Source organism: Silurus meridionalis, chromosome 8 (assembly GCF_014805685.1).
Source record: "Silurus meridionalis isolate SWU-2019-XX chromosome 8, ASM1480568v1, whole genome shotgun sequence".
In the NCBI taxonomy this organism is placed as follows: domain Eukaryota; kingdom Metazoa; phylum Chordata; class Actinopteri; order Siluriformes; family Siluridae; genus Silurus; species Silurus meridionalis.
In genome coordinates, this window is record NC_060891.1 from 11,543,871 (window position 1) to 11,560,194 (window position 16,324).

The 16,324-nt window shown below is 39.2% G+C and overlaps 1 protein-coding gene across 1 annotated transcript in view; it reads right to left on the minus strand.

Moving 5' to 3' along the window:
* mboat2a (membrane bound O-acyltransferase domain containing 2a) overlaps positions 1–16,324 on the minus strand; it is a 67,376-nt gene that overhangs the window by 6,647 nt on the left and 44,405 nt on the right. Inside the window, exons 4-11 of the mRNA XM_046855691.1 lie at positions 14,149–14,244; positions 8,048–8,103; positions 5,793–5,847; positions 4,298–4,481; positions 2,180–2,372; positions 545–648; positions 385–449; positions 165–297 (exon numbers count right to left, since the gene is read on the minus strand). Coding sequence (XP_046711647.1) covers positions 165–297; positions 385–449; positions 545–648; positions 2,180–2,372; positions 4,298–4,481; positions 5,793–5,847; positions 8,048–8,103; positions 14,149–14,244 — 886 coding nt within the window. The remainder of the gene's footprint in view (positions 1–164; positions 298–384; positions 450–544; positions 649–2,179; positions 2,373–4,297; positions 4,482–5,792; positions 5,848–8,047; positions 8,104–14,148; positions 14,245–16,324) is intronic.

Genomic DNA, 16,324 nt, shown 5'->3' on the forward strand with positions numbered 1-16,324 from the left:
GTTGCTGTCTGCCAGTCTTTCTGTCTGTCACCCTTTTTCTTCCTGTCTTTCAGCTTCAAGCTAATCTTCAAGCTTACAAAAAACACTTTCAAAAAGTTTATCATGCAAACTATACTGAACTAGATTGAAATGTCATTTGTTCTTTCTGAATCAGCAATACTTACTGCCCGGGCTGCCAGTGTCATGCTCGTGCCCGTGAGGAAGGTGAGGTAGTATCCTGGGTACACTCCATGCCATATGGCGGAGAGCAGGAAGGTGGCTGCTGTTGGGTGGTACGGACAGCGCTCATAACACACCCTGCAGGCAAAATACACAAAAAAGCATGAGAGGGAGCACAACCTAAATGCTGTGACATTTACGGTTGTGTATTTACAGTATCAGTACCTTTTTAGCCAAAGCGCTGTCTGAATGTTCCAGTTGTCGAGAAATGTCTTAAAGCTCGTTGCAAGCTGCCAAAAAAAAAAAAAGCACAAGAACACTTTATTCCTGCTTGAGGAAAAAAAAAAAAAACATTTTATATAACAGAGGTTTGTCCTTTTCTTACCTCTATGTCCAGTATTCTCAAGTTTGATATCAGGTCCCATCTTGGAGTGCCGTCTTTGTGATAACCATTAAAGCCAAAACCAGCGGCATTGTTTATCGCGTCAGCTGGAAAAGTGAAAAAATGAATAATTTCCAAGTAACCTTGTATTATATTATTACACACTATTATTATACTCTAAATATTTATACCACTTTACACTTTTCCGTTTCCTGGTAACATGACAAAAAAAGAGCGAATAACTATTTTACAGCTGCTATACCGTGCACCTGTACACTCTGTGTCCTCTGTGTGTAATTATTACTGTATATAATTGTAATTCATGTTCATCTTCTGTATACTTGTATATTATCTGCATATACACCATGCCAGTGGACATACAATGTACATATTACATATTGTACATATCTCTATATATATATATTATATTATATATATTATAGATGCTCAACTACAATTTACTGCATTAAGTTGTATCTATCTATCTATCTATCTATCTATCTATCTATCTATCTATCTATCTATCTATCTATCTAAAGGCTGTCAATCGATTAAAATATTTAATTGTGATCAATCGCAACTTAATTGCACATTTTTATCCGTTTTAAATGTAACATAAATTAATACTTTTTAAATTCAGTTTTTAATACTCTAATCAGCATGTGCATGGACAGATATGGATGCTTTATGCAAATGTATGTTTATTATTAGTGGAACTCATACTGAACATGGAGCATGAAGACAAAATATTCTTGTAAATGCTTCAAAGTAATTATGGTGTTTTAAATTACGTAAATCATCAAGACATCAAATGGAACTTTTGCCTTGTTTCCACACGGACGGTTTTATTTGCCGGATGTGGGCACCATGGCGAATTTTGGTGCTGGTTTGGGATTTGGCGCATCAGTAAAACAAATGTTTAGTGATTAAAAAAAAAAAACATTTCGGTGAAGTTTTTATTTTATTTTATATCTGAGTAAAGAAAGGTCGTAAATAAATGTGTGTTGAGTTGAAGATTAAAATTTCATCCTCTTTACTTTTTGTTTGAACATTTTTGTTAAAGATATGAAGAAATATAAGTGACATTAAAATGAATTTGCGTTTGTGGTAATTCTGACAGCCCTAATACATTTTATATATATATATATATATATATATATATATATATATATATATATATATATATATATATATATATATATATATATATATTGTGTCATGGATGTTCCACATACCTAAATATACCTACTGTACTACTACTACTATAACTGTTAAAACAAATTATGTGACAATCATAAATTAATTAAAAGGGAAATCACTGGCAACCTGCTGGTATAAATAAAATAAAAATAAAAACACTTTAAGACAGATGATAAAAAATTATCAGCTTTTAGGTGGAAGCAATTATCCTTTAAATAGGATGCATCTCTTCCTCATATTTTATACCTTGCATATTATATTAACACTAGAATACAGTATACATGTAAAGTCCTTCCTTTTAACAAAGTATATATAGACACTTTATAGTGTTCCTTTTTTGGACACAAGAGGGCAGAAGCACATCAATGTGGCACGAAATACAAAGCGAGGAAACACGATCAGCACTTTTATGTAGTGAGCAAAGGCTGCCTGACTCACCCAGTGTCCATACAAAATAATACTTGGGCCGCAGACTAAGCATGGACAGGTAGAGGTAGAGGATTCGCATGTAGAAGGGCTGGGAGGTGATGGATGGGTCGTCAATCACACGCTCCACAGGACATATGCGATAGAAGGTGAGATAGACCAGCAAGCAGATAGCGCAGGTGCCCAGCTTCACAAGTACATCTCTCTGAAACGACACATAACCGCAGTCAGCCTGTGTACTAATTCCCTAACCCCAAATGTCCACCTAAACAACATACATGAATTACTGCGCAGAGATATTTAATCATAGCTAATTTTTCCAATTTCTTGCTGCATGTGACAGACAAACTAGATCATATTTTACAAGGAAAAGAACTCCTTAAAACAAAATCATAAATCATTTATTCATTAATAGAAACTTGACTTCTGTGTAGCTTTACACTTATCAGGAATTCGACTAAAACAAAAATCTTTTATAAAAATTTAGTTTACAATCTCTTTTTTTTTGAACGACTGTTAAGCAGCTTTGACAGAAGTTTAACACAACATAATTCGTTCCATAGTAACAAGCTGCATAGGGTATGATGGTACCTAAGATAACTGATTATCTTAGCTTGTATGTAAACAGTGGTGTTTTTGGTGAGGAAAAATGTATTCAGCATTCTTGAATCTACTGGAGTCTCCAGTACTAGTAAATATCAGCTTTGTAAGTTATAAGTACATTTGTTGTTTCAAGTTTAATAACAACAATAAAAACGTCTACTGGAAATCAAGATTTGCCTTTTCTGTCCGTTCTGTAAAATAAGCTGATTTTGTTTTCTTAATAACTTCAGAGAGCTTGTGAGGGTCGTACTTCATTCCATAGTAAATGTAGTAAAAGTGTCATTTCATAATAAATGAAGTGACTGTCAGTCTGTTATAAATATATTTTATCCACCTTTCTGAAATAAATTAAGCAAATGTATGTGTGTGTGTCATTCTGTAATAAATTGACTAATATTCTGTAATAAATTAATTGAATTTCAATCTGTAATAAATTCTATACAATACTTTAAGTGAATGTCATTCTGTAATAAATGAATTAAACATGACAATTCATTCATTCATTCATTTGTTGTCAATTTATTGTAATAAATTGATGAAATGGCATTCTGTAATAAAAGATTACAGAATATATGTATTATGTATTGAAAGAAATGAATTCATTGTGTTATTCTGTAAAAAAAAAAAAAATCTTCTTTTTTGCACTCACTATACATATATCCACATTTTCACAACACAGACAGAGAAGAAACGCACTGTGGATAAGTGGTGCAATGGGATTCAGATGTTTGTGTTATATGGAGATGTGCTTAGCTGATAAAAAAATCCCTAACACTTGAAGATCTGAAGACTCAGACAACACGTTAGCACGCAAAGCAGATGGCTGCAGGCTATTGTTAGTGATAAGGGAACATGTGGGAACTGGTGCGTCCTGATCTGATCTATTTTTTTCCTACACAGCAGTTGCGCTCTTTTGTAGATTTGCTGAGAAGAACCACGTTCTTCTACTGGAACATTTCCCACAGGACAATACTAAGGAAACTAACACAACCTGCCCTAAGCTGGCTATATGCAGATTTTTTTTCTGCCTGGAGGAAAGGAACAAATATCTCCACTACAACTCTTCTACCATCAGGAAAGAGGTTCTGAAGCATTCGGGCCGTCACAACCAAACTATGCAACAGTTATTTCCCCTGAGCAATCATGCTTCTCAACACACAGAACTGAACTGAAACTATGCTACAAACTGAACTCAAACACACGCTCATACTCATTTCATACATCCATGTCTTTAGCACCACCCATATTATATTATTTATTAGTACACAACTGTTTACATGCTGTTTTTGTACATCCATTGACTGCTGCTATTGCTGTTTTGCACAACCTATGTTTACACTTTGTGCTTTTTTTTTTTTTTTTACAATCCCATATCCAGTACAGTCTTACACACTGCACTGTATAATGCACAGGAAGTATACTGGTGGCGCTATTTTGTGTTTTGTGTATTTGTCCTACACTCTCTTGTCTTGTCTTGCACTGTACCAGGTTGCACACGATGCACTTTATGTGCCTTAGAGTTTGTACCTTTGGTGAGGGGTCGCTCTGCTTGAATTTGCCATTCTCCTTGCCATTTGACACCACATGATTGTGCTGGTAGCCCGTGCCTTCGATAAAGGCTGTGTATTCGTTGTAGGAGCAGGTGGGACCTGCCAGGATTCCCAGGAAGTTACAGTTGTAACTCAAATATTCTAGAAGACTTGGCATTTTCCTGCAGCACACAAACATAGGATGAGCATCAAGTGTTAACTTTATTTTCTCATCAGTAGTTAAAAAAAAAAAAAATGCATTATTTATGGCTTGTGTATAAGTTACATTAGATGATATTGACTTGGAATGCATACTGCTGTTCATGAGGAAAAAATGCACAGAAATAAAAAATAATCACCGTTTTCATTTTATGTGGCATATAAAAACCCTCAAAGTTTTACAGTGCAACAGGAAAGTATTCACAGCACTTCACTTTTTCCACATTTTGTTGTTACAGCCTTATTCCAAAATGGATAAAATTCATTATTTTCTTTCAAATTTTACAATCGATACCCCATAATGACAACGTGAAAGAAATGCGTTTAAAATCTTTGCAAATTTATTTGAGGTACAAAAGAAAATAATAAAAAAAAAAAAAAAAAAAGGAAAAAATCACATATACATAAGTATTCACAGCCTTTGCTGAATACTTTGTTGAAGCTCCTTTGGCCCCAATTACAGCCTTAAGCATGTATAATGCTTCAAGCTTGGCACACCAATTTTTGGGTAGTTTCTCATATTGCAAAGATTTCAAACAAACTTCTTTCACGTTGTCATTATGGGGTATCGATTGTAGAATTTTAAAGAAAATAATGAATTGAATCAATTTTGGAATAACTCTGTAACATAACAAACTGTGGAAGAAGTGAAGCGCTGTGAATACTTTCCGGATACACTGTATAACTGAATAAAATGCACTGTGACATCGTTTGGTATCAAAGCCAGTCCAAATCCTGGACCTTAGCTGTAATGACTTGATGATGTTATGATTGCTAGGACTGTTCCATCTATAAAAAACACGACCTTTTTTATTACTGTCATCACTGTTCAGAGACACGCCTGTTAACTCCGATCTTCTTCTTCTACCTCTTTCTCCTTTGCTCCTAATCACATCAGGAATACACTGTTGCTTGGCAACAACCCTCCAGTACCTCACGTAGAAATATGAAGCCTCGGCCACCGCTATCTGACTCAGATTCTGAAGGCAGTTTGGGTAATAACGCCTGCGACTCCTGACTAAAAGAGCGACAGCGTTCCCTCTGTGAAGGAGGGGATTCGTACTGAGCTCACTGAGACACGTGCCTGCCGATTAGTGAAACCTCACGAAACAACTCAGCATAACTAATTTACAGTAGATGAAGTGACGGTGAGTCAGTGTGGGAAATAGGTCAGTGGGAATGGCTAATGGTTGATATAATGGCAGAAAAGACGGAGCCTTGAATGTGTAAGAACAAAATCCTGTCCCCGATATAAACATACCTTTCCCACATACCTGATAGCGAAATACTTTTGAGTAGGCTTCAAGTGCTCTTCTTTTTTTGTTAGACCTGTGAAAACACACGTGTCAAGTCAGGTTTATTTCTATAGCGCTTTTTACAACAGATATTGTCTCAAAGCAGCTTTACAATATTTACCGTAATTTTCGGACTATTAAGCGCACCCAAATATAAGCCGCAGGTGTCTACACTGAAACTAATAAACTTTACACAGGCTTTAATGAAAGACAGTGACTGTTACACGGCTTGTATCTAAACAGTAGCCTACCAAGAAAGTCATAGTTCACTGTCTTTCTCCTTCCTTTCACAACTATTTCTCTCAAGAGTTTTTCTTTTGGCATCGTTGTGCATTTAAAAATCACCATCGGTGAATCTTCTCCCGATGCCGTGCAGCTCAGAACACAGGTGAAATGCGTTTTTTCATGCCCGGTTGTTTTCAGCGTGATGAATAATTTGCATTTCCTGTTGACAGTCCAAGTGAGTGGCAGGTCAAACAAACCTCATCTATATTTATGATGTGGTGCGGCCCGATTCAGTGGGAGCGTGATTTAATAGAAAGAGTTTATTTGGTTCACCTGAACCCGTTCGTTAATTGCATTGGTCTAATGTTATGGGTTTCAGTTTTTTGGCTTGAAGTTTGTGAAACCGGGAAAAACCCAGGAAAAATCTATAAATTAGCTGCTTCATTGTTTAAGCCGTGGGGTTCAAAGAGAGGAAAAAAAGTAGCGGCTTATAGTCCGGAAAATACGGTAACAGTTAAGGTGAACGATGTGTATTTATCTCTGATATGCAGCCATGGCGACTGTGGCAAGGAAACTCTTCCTTGGATGTTATGAGAAAGAAATATTGAGAGGAACCAGACTCATTTGGGTAATATCAAGAGTGTGATTATAGTCTTTAAACAATACAGAACAATACAGAATATGTCCAACTAACCTTGTAAGGAAGTTCCATTGACAATAATTAATACAGTTAATTAATGACATGCTTACATCTTAATCTAATTTGAAATAAAGTGTACAGTTCTTTTAGTTGTTTGACCCTCTTTTTTTTTTTCAAGAGACCATGCAGTACACACACATACACATAGTCCACATGTGATAAGAATCAACGAAGATTAGAACTAAAGAATAGACTAGATCTATTGACACAAATACAAACCAAATCCTTCAGCTGACTCCACTGTGATTCACACGAGGAAAAAAAGGTATTAAAGGTAAATTATTTTAATTAATTATTTGACCTTGCTGTGACCTTAGTCCTATTTGGATTAATTACAAAATTGCATAGGTTTGTTGGGTCAGCGGCTTAATGTCATTGTTGCAAGAAAGGGATATGCAACAAACAATGTCATTCACTTTCATTTGCTGTAAGACAATCTGTTCCTATATTTATGCTTATTAAAAAAACGGCTGTGAGCTAGTGAGTGAAGTTACCATGTTCTTAAATGTAAAGCATGTCTATAGTAGATGTAAATATCAAGAAATTCGTATCTCTTCAAATTTCCTGATCTCAATCCAAAGTGCCTTTATAGTGGAGCATAGAAAAAATGCTCTGTGTTTTGCTGTTTTGCTGTTTCTGATAGTTTCAGAGAGGGGCTATATGTTATAGTCAACCCCAGACCTTTGCAAAAAAACAGTTATTTTTTTTTTAAATGTGTGTAGCATGCATTAAATCTTTCATTTGACAGTCATGCATACATCATGAACATCATGAAACATTGCAGACATGTCTGGAATCCTGTTCAAATAGTGTTCAGTCTATACAGCCCTTTAAACATGTGATCTGAAGGCCAGCATGATGACTAAAGATGAGATCAGCTTCAAACATGCACTACTCTTTTAAGTACATGAAGGCATGGAAACATGCCTCCATCATCTCCTCCTAGTGCTGAACAAGCAAGTACAGGGCATATGGTGTATATATATATATATATATATATATATATATATATATATATATATATATATATATATATATATATACCAGGGTAGAGTAGGAATTGGGGAAAGCACCTTCTGGACAATAGATAGCTGAAGCTGAAAAAATATATATATTTCTTTAATATTTCTTAAGACACAACACATATTTGAGGCTGTCAGGTGTGTGTTAGTTACAGGCTGTCTAATTAGTTACGATGTAAAGTGTCACTTATATTCCACATCAGATCACAGACGCAGCACACATATATGCCTTCGCCCATTTTAAAACGAGAAAAGGAGAAGGTGAACATACTGAAGCTGACACTCACCATCATGGATCTCAAATGCTAGACTGGTGATCTTCTGTGTGATTACCATCAAGGGCCTTGAATAAGAAAGAAGAGAAACAGAAAAAGGCAAAATGGAGAGTATTAATACAAAATGTGGAACTATCTATCTGCTTTTACTTACACTTGTCATTAGTGTCAGGCACAGTGCTTCTAATTATCTTTATAAACAGAACTGTAAATAGGCCAGAGTTAACCATGGGATATTTTGGTCTGTTGTTTCTCGGCAGATTATCACAGACACCCTATTCCGTGATATTTCAGATGTAAATTAAGCAGCACTTAGAACATGGCACATTAGGTGTCAGATCATCCAATCCTTGTGTGTTCGAAAGTATCGCAAAAATAAGACAAAGTAAATAACACTTAAACTTTGGTTGCATATTCCTTCTTCCTAATAACTGCATCGAACATCCCACTGATATCATAAAAGTGTTGTACACTTCATTCATGATGCTTTTCCAGGCTTGTACTGCAGCTTCTTTCTAAGGTTTGGTTGCTGAACTGTAACAACTTTATAAATGACATTATCAATGAAATAACACGAATAGTCATTCTCAGCTCAGCATTCTAACTATGTGAAGGTCAAGCAGATTTTTACCAAATCATGCACCTGTTCTATTCCTCCAACTGCATGAAATTCTGTTGGTTCTCACAAAAAATTTCACCTCTTGTTTCTGCCCTTTAGGAAATGCCAGATGGCAAAGGCTAAAGGCAGTGCTTGTACAGAAAGACATAATAGAATTCAGGTGGGAAGGAAGGGGAGTTTAGACAGTAACAAAAACAAACCTGTGCTTTAGTCAAGGTTATCACATTGATTACAGACAGACTTTTCAGGAACTGGAGCTGCGTCAATAACGCTTTAGGAACGCTTTCGCGTGTCCACGCTGTGAATCACGTGTGTAATCTGTCCAACAGAAAGGCTTGATGTCACAACCAGGAACCTAAAAAAGCACATGGAGACGATGCTAGCTTTTGTTTGTTCAGGAAGTGCTCTGTGTGTGTTTGTGGTAATGGTTGTAAGTTGTAAAATATTGAAGAAAAAAAAAAGGATAATAAAATGATTATATTTAAAAAATACAAATAAATGGAGAGCAAGCATAGGTACCGCTGTGTGTAGCTTGCCTAGGAGCAGAGCATGCTCAGTCGGCTTTCGAGGGAGCCAACTGCTCTTATTGTGGCCGCATGTCCATGCGGACCCTCCGCTAAGGTCCTCGCTCCTTACGGTTCTTGTCCCGCTTTCTCGAAGCGGCGATTCATGTCGTGGCTTGTCCCTTTCTTTGGCCTCACCTGCCAGATCTAGCACTTTCTTCCAGGGCAAGGAAGCACGCCATTCGGTGGTTTCTTCCTCGTGTAGAAAAACCGCTGGGCTCCACATCTATTTGTCTGAGGAGGGGGAGGGCATGGATGCCAGTGAACCCGCTGACACTCCCTCACAGCCAGTTCTACCTGAGAAGCTTTTGGAGGTGGTGACTCGTGTTGTCGCCAAGCTCGATATCGCTTGGCCAGAAGAGAAGCAGAAGCAGCGTGCGCCAAGCAAGCTGGTCGAGCGCTTTCTGCGAACTACGTCACTGACTCCACGTCGATGTCTAAAGCAGATCGGCCTGCCTCTTCAGTCCCAATGTCTCCCTCTACGCTAATGTAGTAGGGCTTAAAGAGTGCATTTATGGGGTGCTGCCCCGGGTTGAAGAGACGCTAGCTGGTGATCTTCCTGGGTGCTGCATCATCCCTTAAGGCCCCAGCACTACCCACCAAGCCCCTTCGGACTCCCTCGACTTTGGTGGGCAAGGCATCAGGTTAGGTGTGCACACGATGGCCGAGTTACAGGGATACCAGGCTGACCTGCTGCGGGAGTTGAATGAGGCTGTTAGTATGGGGGTTGACAATGTCTACGTAGAGCTATGTTGTGCTATGGACCTGGCTCTCAGGGCTACCAAGGTGACCGCTAGGGCCATTGGCCAGTCCATGTCAGCCCTAGCGGCTACAGAGAGGCATCTGTGACTCACCCTGTCAGATATTCCTGACAGGGACAGAGCTTTTCTTCTGGATGCACCCGTAGTATCCACTGGCCTGTTCAGCGATGCCATGAATACGGTTGTTGACAGGTTTCAGAAGGCGAAAAAGTAATTGGCAGCGTTCCAGCACAAAAGGGCTCTTTGAAGCCCAAAGACGGAGCGTTGCCACTTTGACTTCCCCTGCCCTGGGCGATGCTCTAGGCCAAAGCCCAAGTATCTGATGGATGTGAGGACCATCATCTTCAATAAGAGGGTTTCAGAACAGAGACGCCTGACAGACATGTCTCTGTGGGTTCTGCGCACTGTAGAGAGGGGCTACTCGATTCAGTTCGTCTCTTCCCCCCGGTTCAACGGGGTTTGTCCCACTTTTGTGGGAACACACTCTTCTTGGCCCATGACTAGATGAAAGGAAGGCATCGAGGTGGTCCCACCGTGAGACAGAGAGTCGGGTTGTTCTTCATAGTTCCTGTGAAGGATTAGGGGTTGTGTCCCATTTTGAATCTACGTCAGCTGAACTGCTCACTATTGAGGCTCAGGCTCAGGATGCTCGCCCACAAAGCAGGTCGTGTCTCAAGTCAGATACAAGGACTGGTTTGTCACGATAGATCCGAAGGATGCTTACTTACACATATCTATCCGTCCTCTGCACAGGAAGTTCCTGAGGTTTGCTTTCGAGGCCAAAGCTTACCAATATCAAGTCCTTCTGTTCTGCCTTCCACTCTCACCCCGCACCTTCACAAAGCTTATGGAGACTCCAGGGCATCCGCATTCTGAATTATATCGACGGTTGGATGATACCAGCTAAATCTGAGTTTTTTGCGGTCCGGCATCGAGGCGTAGTTTTCGCCCACATAAAGGAACTGGGGTTAAGACTAAATGCCTAGAAAAATGTACTTTCTCTAGTACAGAGAACCACGTACCTATGCATAGTGTGAGATTCATCCGTTTTGCAGGCACAACTGTCTCCTGCTCGGTTCAAATTTATCCTCACAGCCGTCAAGAAAGTGAGAGAAGGCCAGTCACTTACTGTGAAGCAGTTTCACAGACTGCCTGGAGATGCTAGCCATGCTTCTGGCTCTGAAGCAATTTCTCCCAGACTTGAGAGGCCGCCACATGTTGATCTGTATGGACAACACATCTCTGGTCTCCTACATCAACCATCGGAGGGTCTGCGTTCTCGCCCCCTATACAGGCTGAGATAGGGATCCTCAGATCCTCCTGTGGGACCCCTCTGGTTTGACCTCACTCACCCAACTTGGGCTGTACACATTTCCTTCTGTCGCCCTTGCCTGAGGTGCGACAGGTAGGTATTTTACAGTTAAGACTGTTTTTCTTCTGGCTATCTCCTCCTTAAAGAGGGTGGGGGACCTTCAGGCCCTTTCCGTGGCCTGTCTCTCCTGGAATTTATCCCAGACATGGCCAATGCCTTTCTCTACCCAAAACCGGGTTATGTTCCTAAGGTGCCCTCGGTTCCCCCACAACCTACCGTGCTGCAGACATTCTATACTCCTCCTTTTCAGGCATCTGACCAGGAGAAACTTGACCACAGAACGGAGCTGTCCCAAAATAGTCCCTATAAAAAGGGGTTCTTAGGAGTCCTCTGGTCTCCCCGCACCTTTTAGGGTCAGAATTCACTCCACTCGGAGTGTGGTGGCCTCTAAACCCTGGTCCTCTGGAGCATCTCTCCAGAACATTGCAATGCTATGGGCTGGTCCACCCTGCTGATCTTTGTCAGGTTCTACAGCCTCGACCTTATGGCCACTCCTGGCTCCTCCATCCTTTGGCCTAGCTGTTCCCATCCACATTAGGCAGGGACTGGTCAATCTGGTGTTATTGTACTCTTGTTCACAAAGCGTTGTTGACGCAGCTCAAGATCCTAAAAGGGAACGTATCTAGGTTACGTATGTAACCCTGGTTCACTGAGGGAACGAGATGCTGTGTCTCCAGGACACACCCTGCATCCCTGCAGTGCTTCCTTCCATTGCAGAAGCTAGCATCGTCTCCACCGCATGTACTTTTATAGCTTCCTGGTTATGAGGTCACCCCACCAGTGACATCGCGCCTCGAAGTTGGATAGATTACACATGTGATTCAGAAGCATTCCCAAAGCATTGTTGACGCAGCGTCTCATTCCCTCAGAGAACCAGGGTTACATATGTAACCTAGAGATGTAACCTAGAGATGTAACCTAGAGATGTAACCTAGAGATGTAACCTAGAGATGTAACCTAGAGATGTAACCTAGAGTCTTACTGTGGTTATAGCAAAAAATTATTCCAGAAATAACAAGTTCAGCTTTTGGGACATGAACAACATATTGCTCATATCTTGGCAGCATCTATTTTTTTATTATATCTTGGGCAAGGAAAAAAAAAGCACACTGCTGTCAGTGACCAATGCTGGAGAATGAAATAATCTTTAAATCTGCTTTAGCTTTCAAACAAAATTTGTTTGGCCAGTTTGTTTTCAAGATAAAAAAAAAATCCTTAAATACCATGGTTTAAAACAAAGCATTATTAAGATGATTTTGTTTTCGCTTGGCCATGGTACGTATCAAACACTATGATCTCAAGAAACTTAAATGCAAGTTATTAAATAATCATAAACAGGCACTCTGTAGTTTGCTTATTCTGCAAACACAGGTGTTAAATAGGTGTATTTTTTGCCTTTCAGTCTCTCACAGCTTTTAAACACCTGGACATGTACAATGCCTGTGATGTTGAAGTAGTTGAAAACATTGAAATAGAGCTGAGCTCAGCCATGGTACAACAAACCCTAGAGCAAACAGAATTAAGGACTTTGCTGCATAACCGTGGCAGCTTGGCCCATCTGACAAGTAACACATTGCCTTTAAACCACCACTGCCCTAGTGATTTAATTACATCCAAATAAGAGCTACACAGTACACCCACAACTATACAATTTCTGTTCTGTTATGCACAGATACAGACACAATATTTCCCAAAGCTGCTCCTAGACTTTTGCTCCAGATTATCTTTAGCGGTAGTGTAGTAGAGTCCACTTAAAAGCATTATCTGCTTTCATCATTCCCTTGTCACTTACAACACTCTCCACAAGTTAACTACAGAACTCTCAGTCTTCTGCTGGTAACAGTCTGACTCAGCACTTTCAGTTTTTCACATAACCATCCATCTAGTGACCTTCCTATGACTTTTTTCCTTTAGTAGACTCAAGTGGTCATCAATCACCATAACATGTCTTTCACCTCTAAATTTGCTAAATTCCCGTAAACATATTATGGGAAATGTCTACCTATCACATACTTACTGTACAGTATGTACTTAAATAAATCCCATCAACATTCAGTCTGACTTGAAAGTTACATGGAAAGTCTCAGCATCCATGCATATGGGTACAAGAAGGTGTCTGGGTGTTACGCACAGACTCTTCAGTTACATACAAAACAAAATTTTTGTAGAGGTTCACTATGTGTAGTACAATTAACTAAATAATTTCAAATCATGTTTAATAACTGTTTTATCTAGGCAAGAATTGTGATGTTCCGAACGGGAGGTTGTGAGTTCAAATCCCAGCACCACCAAAATGCTTCTTTTCGGCCTTTTAACCAGGATTTAACACTCAACTGCTCAGTCTTATAAAATAAGATAATTGTAAGTCGTTCTGGATAAGGGGGTTAGCTTAATGCCCTAAACACCCAGGTTTGGATTTACAGTCAATTTACAGTCATAGAGCATTTAACAAAATTAAATTCGGAATTCCAACACAGGATGACCGCGGCCAATCCAAGCCCAGTCCTACAACCAAGTCTTAGGGCCAATTTAAAGAAGGCAATCCCAAAACCCACACATAGTAAGAACACCCAAACCTTACACACATATTATAACCTAAACTTAGGACCAACCATGAACCCTGAGATGATGAGCCACACAACAATTAATTATTTAGCTTAGCTTTTAAAAACAGATTTACACAGTGAGTATGGATTTAATCTAACTCTGGAAGATGTCCAGACAATAAAAAAATGCTAATTACGCAACAGAAAGATCTCCTGCAATCCCAGGGGCAGTGGTGTGCTGGAAGAACTTACCCAGTGAAGTCTGCCGAGTACATGCCGTAGTCGAAAACATAGACACGGGTGATCTGGCAGAGGGTAAGGTAGCCCAGAGCGACCACAAAACAATATCTGGAAGAGAACAACGAGAATATCCAAAATTAGCAATGGCATTCAACAAAAGTGCAAAACTCAGCTGCTCTTAGTTAGTCACCATGAAAAACTATACACTATATGTGAGGGTAGAGGTGGGAGTCAAGTGGTTAAGGCTAGCAACCCAACCCTGTAAAAAAAAGAACGCTACGAAAATGGCAAGAAAGCCATCAGGCTCCTTCCACCCAATGCACCTCATGACGCAAAAGAAAAAAAAAATTGGATGTGGACTTGCACATTTAATCAAAGATTCCCAGTGTTAGGATAGATTCAATAAAATACTAAACAAGTTACAAACTTTAATATTTAAATGACCTGCATGTATGTTGCATGCTAAGCAGAAGTGAAAAAAGTCTGCAAGCTGTTATTGTCACATCTCCTAAAACAGACAGAAGGCTTGTATGGGTATTTTAGATGATAATTTATGCAAGACGTTTGCACACTGACTACTGGAATGAATTAGTGTGATAGAAATGCAAAATTATCTGAAGAGTTCACTGACATTTTCACATTTAACACATCACAGCCTTATTAATATATCTTCAGAATCAGCAGCAGGATGTAAACAAAAAACTAATATATCAAAAATAAATCTACATGTATGTACTGTCCAGCTTACTGCAGCCGTTCTTGTATCACTACAAGACAAAGAGTCTTTTGAGAGTGTTAGCCATGTTCGAACACCACCCCAGATTCCAGTGGGAAGAAGCACTCAGGGCGGATTTTAATATCCTCGGTTTCTGACAGTGCCAGCGTAAGATCTCGCCAGTTCCACTAGAGGCATTCGAATGCTGCAGCTTCAACACTGCTTCTCTTTATCAGCCGACGGCGTCACTGTGAAAGGCCTTGTTCTGCTGGTGGGCGTGAGGCTTTGCTCTGTGGGTGAGCTATGATGAGGCTCAACTCCTCCGGCGCAGTAATGCAGGCCTTCAGAGCTCTTCACAAAGCTGCTTATTGTTGTACACAAAGCGGCATCAATATGGGGTTTGTTTAATTGGAGAGATTGCATTGTCTTTGTATTGAGCAAACTTTCAGTTGAGAATAAAGAAGTGAGAACTGAATGAAAGAAAAGGAAAGTCCCAGATGCACAGATGTTTCACAGCAAGCTGTCATTAAGTATAACAACATTTCTTCGGTGTAAAACAGCCCAAATTCTTTCCTATGAAGGACCAGAAATCAAACGTGAAACGTGACCCTGGGCTGAAAGTAAATTAACATTATAACAAACTATATTACATGAAAATGAAAGTTGCCATGGTTCCGCTTTATTTATGATTAAAAAATGTTTAGAAATAAATAAATAAAATAATAAAAAACATAATTCCGTAATCTAGTAGTAATGCAGTTTTACTTCCAGTTAATTTCTGTTCTAGTACAATTTCATTTATGAATAGAACAAAATAAAATCAGAAACGATCTTATAGTTTAATGCAATTTAATGCCCCGTGGGCCAAAGGTAACTTTTGATTTAGCCTGCCATGCCAAATATGAAAAGAGAAAATGGAAAAAAGACATTAATACAGATCTTTATTTATAATTTTATATATACCATGTTTTATTTTTAAGCTGCAAAACGTGTAAATTAAAATGAAAAGCAGAGAAGTAAAATTTAGACTTGAAAAAAATATAAGGACTAGCTTCATGCCTTTCTTTAGAGGTCACTGACCTTACAATGCATATGGCTGTAGAGCTTATAACTTGAATAGCTGTATTTTTTATGCTGTATGCTGCATGGCAGACCAAATCAAAAGTTACCTTTGGCCCACAGGCCTTAAATTGTGCATCTCTGGTATACAATCTCAATTTGAAGAAGGACTTTGGTGCATGAAATTGGACACTTTTATTCAAACACTGTCAGAAGCTTGCATTTCTATATACGATTGTTGAGCAAATAAACGAATGCTGCACACGTACATTCAGCAGTCAACTGGCCATGAAGAGTCAGTGATCTCAACACACACACACACACACACACACACACACACACACACACACACACACACACACACATACACATACACATACACACACACAGATGTGCAGTCAAGCAAATGCACAT